Source organism: Microtus ochrogaster, chromosome 10 (genome assembly GCF_000317375.1).
Source record: "Microtus ochrogaster isolate Prairie Vole_2 chromosome 10, MicOch1.0, whole genome shotgun sequence".
Lineage (NCBI taxonomy): Eukaryota > Metazoa > Chordata > Mammalia > Rodentia > Cricetidae > Microtus > Microtus ochrogaster.
This window is the reverse complement of record NC_022016.1, coordinates 85,150,255-85,156,969: the sequence shown is the minus strand read 5'-3', so window position 1 is coordinate 85,156,969 and position 6,715 is coordinate 85,150,255. Positions and strand designations below refer to the sequence as shown.

Sequence of the window (6,715 nt, the reverse complement as noted above, 5' to 3'; positions counted from 1 at the left end):
CCTCCTTGGGGAAAATTCTCTCTATGCACCTCCCTTCTCTCCCCACCCAGGGCTTCCTCTATGGCTATATTCTTCCTCAATCTCAAATCCAGGAGCTTTTCCACCTCAGGGCCTTTCCACTGGCTAGTCTTGCTTTCTGAGGCTTGCCGACTTATTTCACTCAGTTGGAGTCAGGGGGCATTTCCTCAGGGAAGCTGTTCCCACCCAACCTCTTCTCTGTAGACACTCTGTCCCGGAGTCCAGATCAGGCTACTTCACAGACTGAACTTTTTTTTTTTTTTGAGACAGGATCTCTATATGTATGCCTGACTGCCCAGAAACTGACTATGTAGACCAGGTTGGACTTGAACTCACAGAAATCCACCTGCCTCTGCCTCACTAGCACTGGGATTAAAGGTGTGCACCATCACATCACAGACTGGGTCCTGAGCCTCTACTGGACACAGGATCCCTGGGTAGAAAGCTGTGTGCCAGGAACCCTTTGCTAGCCTGGGCTTGGCTCAGATTGGGTGTTTTGGGGAAGGGTCACTATGAAGACAATACCTGGAGCGGTAATATAGTGTGGTCCGGAAGGCTCTAGATCCAGGAAGGACCTCGAAAATATACCCAGAGTTTTAGATGTCTAACACATAGCTAACCCTCTAACTAAGCTGAAGGGTTCCCAAGGCACTGCAGACAGCAAGAAGTAACCTGCCCATTGTGAGGGCAACTTGGCCCCAAGGTATCAGGCTAGTGCAAAAGTAGGTTTTGGAGGACCAGCCTTGGAACCAACCATCACAAGGCAAACTTTTGTTTTCTGAAACATATGTGTCCAGGCTAGTGCCCCCCGAGAGGAGACTCTCTTACGTGAGAGAGAAAGCCTAAATCTATAGCACAGGATGGGCTCACTCTGGACAAGTGGCCACGGGGATGGAATAAAAACCCAAATCACTAGTCATGAGTGACACCCCTGGGAAGCCCTACGGTATTCTCAGGTTGACACCAATACCCATTTCACAGATGAAGAAATAGAGCTGCAGGGTGAGCATGGTGAGGCCCCTCAAAGGTCATGTTTGAGATCCAGCAGCTGTTGTAGCAAGAGTGGGAGGCGGGGACCGTAGGAGGGCTGGGTCACTAAGGACACTCACTGGGCCCCTCAGGAGTGAGTCCACACTGTCTGAGGTCTGGAAGTTACCGTGAGAGCAGGTTGACCCATGTTTACCTACTTGCCCCGGTTTCCCCACCACAGTTGAGTCAAGGCTACAGCCTCTTCAGACGAGGCTGCTCAGTTGGGGATTTTCTATCTGCCAGAACCATGAGCCAGAATACAATTTTTCTTAATAAATTTCCCAGTCTCAAGTGTTGAGATGATGATAGTATTCAAGGGATCAAGCAAGCTCTCTGGTTGGTCACTGGGAGAGCTGGGATTTGAACCTACAGCTGAGCACCGGTTCCCTAGGTGCAAGGGGAGACACTCAGGGAGCAATAGCTAGGAACAGGACCTCTGCATGAACACTCTCACGCCTACTCCTGGTGAGGATGGCGTACTCACTGTTGGGAAGCAAGGTCAAGAGGGAGAAGTTCGGGGAACTCAGCCCCTTGTCCCATCACAGGGACCAGTGCCAGGTCTTGGGATTCTTTCTACAGGACTGCTTTGGGAAGAAACAGCATCAAAGAACTGAACACTTACCAACTGTGGGCAACTGTTCAGGAAGAGGTGGGGGCAGAGTCCCTCACCACACAATGCTGCCCCCTTGAGAGCAAGGATCTCTTCACTGTCCTGGACATCAGAACAGATAGAGCTTAGGAAGGGCCCCGTCAGGAGAGCTCTGGCTCCTGGCCTGACGACATGGCCAACCAGAAGCTGCTTCAGTGTCAGGCTGAGGGTAAGGCACAGGTGTGGGCGGGCGACCGTCATCCTAGGAATGGAGTAGACAGAAGCCTGTGAGGGGAGACTCTGGGCTAACTGCCTACAGCTGGAGCTCTGTCTGCCCCGAGTGGTGTGCAGTGTGGCGGGGCCTCTCCTCCTCAGCCATAGAAGCCTTGGGTTCCATAGACCCCAGCTCCCCCAGCAACACAGTTCCCCCTTTCCCAAAGCTGTGTGGCCCAAACCTGCCTGTGGGAAGAAAGTGCTAGCGAGGCCCAGGAGTCTTTCTACAAATACCAAAGGCAGCCTTGTGAGCAGAGACCATTTATTCCCAGCATCCTCAGAGACTAGGCCTTCATCGGGAAGGAGGACATGGCCTGGATGGACATGGAGAGATTTAAGGGGCACGCTGCTGGCCACAGACCCCTTACCCTCAGTTGTGAGTGCCATATACACGGAGTCTCCCTGCTTGGGGGAAGAGAGACCACTGCCAGCCTCGGTGCTCAGGGGTTCCTCATCTCTCATATTCTGCCATCAGTCTGCAGCCTCACACTTCCACATTTTAGAGGGCCAAAAATCATGTGAAGGACCACTTTGCAAAGGAATATGTCACTCTGTTGAAGTGTGTGGCAGTCTGGCATGGTGGCTCAAACCTAAAATCACTCAGGAAGCTAATGTAGGCGGGTCAAAGGTTCAGGGTCAGTCTGGGCTACATATTGTGTTTGAGACTAACATAGAATACAAAAAAAAAATATCCTATCTAAAGAGAGGGGCGAAGAGAGAGAGTTTGGCAATATCTTCCACTCAGGAGTGTGGCGTCCATATGGTCATCATGACATGGCTTTAGGGTCACTGTGTATGCCCACGCACCCACTGTGTCCTTGCACAAGGCAATTGGGCAACTACCCAGCCCCCACACACATCCCTTCTGGCCAGGATCCCGAACCTGGTAGAAGGCCTCTGGTGGTGCCCTGGTGGCACCCAGCCGCTCTGATGTTCCCCCAAAGATCCAGGCAGTTTCAGAAACTCCCCTTGTGATTCCTTACAGGGCCCCAGCTTCCTCCAGAGAGTGAGCAGCTAGTGAGTAAACAGAACTCTCCCTGCCTGGCCCAAGGGTAAGTCCAGAGTCCCCGGTGGCCACAGACCAGCAGCCCGATGTGTCATCCCATCCCGTCCGCTGCTTGTTTATTGCAGGTCCCTGGGAGCGAGCCAGGCTGGCAGTCACAGCAGCTTCAGTACTTAGTGTGAGATGCTGGGGTTGAGGGTGTAAACCGGCCCTGCGACATTTGCCTGGCACACGCAAGGCCACGGGTTCAATTCTCAGCAAAACTCCAGGTATGTCTGTCCACCAGTATTGCTCCCTCACCACGAGTTCAGAGTATGACAAGCAGAGTGACAGGGCTTCCTCCGACATCCAGGGTCCAACCCGCTAGAGCAGGGGCACTAGGTGCCAGGCCTGATCCTGGTGCTTAGGGGACAATGCTCTTCCATTTCTAAGGTGGAATAGACGGTGGCACAAAGAGTGGAGGACCCCCGGGATGGCGGTACTCCCATCTCCATGTGACAGGAAGTCCCTGGGCAAAGCAGAGCCTTTAGCAGCGCTGGGGGAAGGGAGGTCACTGCAGCCACTTGGTGGGGAGGATCCAAAGATATCTGGGTTTCCAAAGGCTTCGTGGTAGGGTCTTTCAAGGACAATGAGTTATCTCCGGCCCATTTTGTAGGCTTCAGTTCAGGGAGGCTGGGCCAGGAGAGTCTTGTTGCGTGCATTCCCTGTGGAGCGGAGTCCTATGTGATGGTGGGTGCAGGCTGTCATGGTGCTAGTGGTGACGAGCGTTCACCCTTTAACTTCCCTTTGCCTCAGGAGTAGGACCAATTGGTGCCGGTGCTTTGCCCACAGGGAGCCATGTGTACAGGAACCAGAGGCTGGTAGCATGCCAGTAAAGCCATCACCTGAGACCCAGGGAGAGACGGCAAGGCACAAGGGTGTAGGCAAGGAGGCTTGGATCCAGCCTGTGGCTTCTCCCTGAGCAGACACTAGCCTGACAGCGAGTGCCCACCATGAGGACACAGGAGTCGGTGCTCTGGGCAGCAGCTGAAGGCTTCACTCTGGGCTACCACTGAATTCTGGGGCTTTAGTTCAAGCCACAATAGCTTTCCAGCTTGGAGCTAACCTGATCTTGAGGGTAGACTCAGCTGCTCTCTAGCCCCGGCTAATGCTGGGTGTCACTTCTCAGAGACCGTGGTGGGCCCATGGTCCTCTTTTCCCCCTTCCTCCACTGAGAACATGACCTCAGTGCAGCTGCCCAGAGGTGGTTCTGTCTCCTGCTCTGGGTAGTGAGGGGCATGGTCCACTTCCAATGCCGCTTCAAGCTCAGGCTCCGGAGATCCCGCCAGACCCCGGCCCTCAGGGACTTCGGTCTTTACAGAGCCCACAATCACCGTGTCAGCCTTCATGATGTAGATCTTCTCTGCAAAGCAATGGGAGGTGTGAGGGCGGCCAGACCACGGCCTCGGCCCGGCCAGACCACAGCCTCAGCCCATTTCCACCTCGCCTGCTGAGCGACTTCAGTCAGATAACACCGCCTCTCTGGCATGGAGAAAACTTTGTGGGGCCACCCATGATTTCCCAGGCGTGTCATCAGGTGATCAGAGAAAGATAAAATGCAGTCAGTCCGGGAGATAAGCCATAAAAGAGGCCAGGATAAGAGGAGCACTAGGGGACACAACAGAGCCACAGATTTCCCTGGAAGAGCCAGCTCTGGGGCCCAGTATTCCCACGAACAGCCCCTCACTATCACCACCGTTAATCTAATCTACTACCTGGCTAAGAACCTGAGGCCTCCCTAAGGTAAGATTCGGGGACACCTCCAGAGAAATGTCCAGCCTCCTGGCTACCCTCATTTTCACCCTGGATGCCCAACGTGACCTGGTTTGCCTGGGACTGATAGTCCCAGGAAGCCTTGTCAGTCTGGGCAAACTTGGCTGGTTGGTTAGCCATACTCTTCGGAAGCCTGGGTCCTGATACCCAACAGCAGCTGGGGACTCTGCTTCGGTCGGCCGCTTCCTGAGTCACTGACAGCCAGCAGGGTGGATGGTGAGTGTCAAGTGGACGGGTAACCTAGCCCCCAACATTAGGACATGCAACCGTCCTTAGCACAGGCTGATCCAGGGGGGTTGCTGGAATGGCCTTTTGTGGAGGGAGTCGGGGAACCTTGGGGAAACAAAGCCCTTTGCACTGGGAAGCAGAAGCCTGGATTCACAGGGGCAGCTGACTCTACTCATGGGCATGGCACCTATGGCTTCAGGCAGGGACTGCATCCCCTCCTCCCGCAGTCCCATTCTGCAATGGACTCTGCAGAGAGAATGGGGAAGCTCAAAAAGGAACTTAAGAGTGGGGGTGGGTGGAGGCAGGGGGCACATGGACCCCTGCCTCCGGGTTACACCCTCAGATTCAGGAAGCCCAGAAGCCTCCCAGATGCCCTGACATGCCTGAGAGCATTGCACCAACGCCAGCTCTTCTATTTTGGTTCCCCACACACCCAGGGAAGAGAGAAGTATAGGAAATAACAACAAACAGAAGGAAGGGCAAGAGAAAGAAACAAACTGTGTGTCCCACGGGTTCCTCAGCCCGCACCCCACATCCTCCATCATCTGAGGGGCTGGCAGAAGATGGGAGCCAGGCAGGGCCTGGCGGCTCAGAACTAAATCTGGAGAAACTGAGGCAGGAAGACAGCAAGTTCAAGGCTAGTTTGGGCTACAAGGTGAGTGGGTTCAAGGCCAGCCTGGACAACTCAGAAAATTCGGTCCCAAAGAAAAAAGTAAAAAGGATGCTGCGGAGAGGGGAGTATGTGCAGCATTGCAAGTCTGTAACAGCTGCAACCGGACAAGGAGGCCTGAGGGTCAGAAGTTCAAGGTTATCCAGAAAGCAGACAAAAGCCAGGGAGGTTGTCTAGCAGGCAAAGTGAGTGCTGGTTCTACAAGGATGAAGACCACAGTTCAGAACCCCAGCAGCCATGTGATGCTTGGGTAGGTGTGGCAGCAGCCTGTAACGACATGTGGGAGGCAGAGACAGGGGATCCCTAAGCAAGCTGACTAGCTAGGCTAATTGCATCAGTGAGCTCTGGGTTCAAGTGAGAGACTCTGCTGCAAGACATAAGGTGGAGAGCAATCAGGACAACCAATGTCAACCCCTGGCTTCTACACACACACACACACACATGAATACTCACATACACATGCACTCATGCACATGCATACACACACATGCACTGATGCACACACATGCACATGCACTCACGCACACACATGCACTCATGCACATGTATACACACACATGCACATGCATACACACATTCACTCATGCACATGCATACACACATGCACTCATGCACATGCACACACACATACACTCATGCACATGCACACACACATACACTCACATGCACTCATGTACACACACACGTGCACACACACATGCACTCACACACATGCACGCACACACAAACTCATGCACACTCAAACACACCACACACACAATTTTCAATTTTAAAAATAAAAATTTAAAACAAACATGGGTGGTCTGTAGCTCAGTAGTAGGACACTCCCCAAGCATGTAGAAGGCACCAGGTTCAATCCCTGGTACTAAAAACGACAGATGGGACCATAGGTCAGGTGCTGGGTTCACCTCAGAACAGGCCAGAGAAGCCGACAAAGGAGAGATGAGGGGCCGGGGAACTGAGAAGCAGAGAATATGGTGCCTGACACCGAGCCAACAACCTGAGCTCAATTCCCAGGATTCACGTGGTTGAAGTAGAGAACTGACTCCCAAAAGCTGTACTCTGACCTCCACACTCATGCATTGGCAAACGA

The 6,715-nt window shown here is 53.4% G+C and overlaps 1 protein-coding gene across 1 annotated transcript in view; it reads right to left on the bottom strand.

Annotated features, from left to right (window-relative positions):
- Positions 1-4,069: 4,069 nt before the first annotated feature.
- The window catches only part of Tnfrsf8 (TNF receptor superfamily member 8), a 47,893-nt gene continuing 45,247 nt past the window's right edge, over positions 4,070-6,715 (bottom strand). The window contains exon 13 of the mRNA XM_005353765.1: positions 4,070-4,314. Coding sequence (XP_005353822.1) covers positions 4,070-4,314 — 245 coding nt within the window. The remainder of the gene's footprint in view (positions 4,315-6,715) is intronic.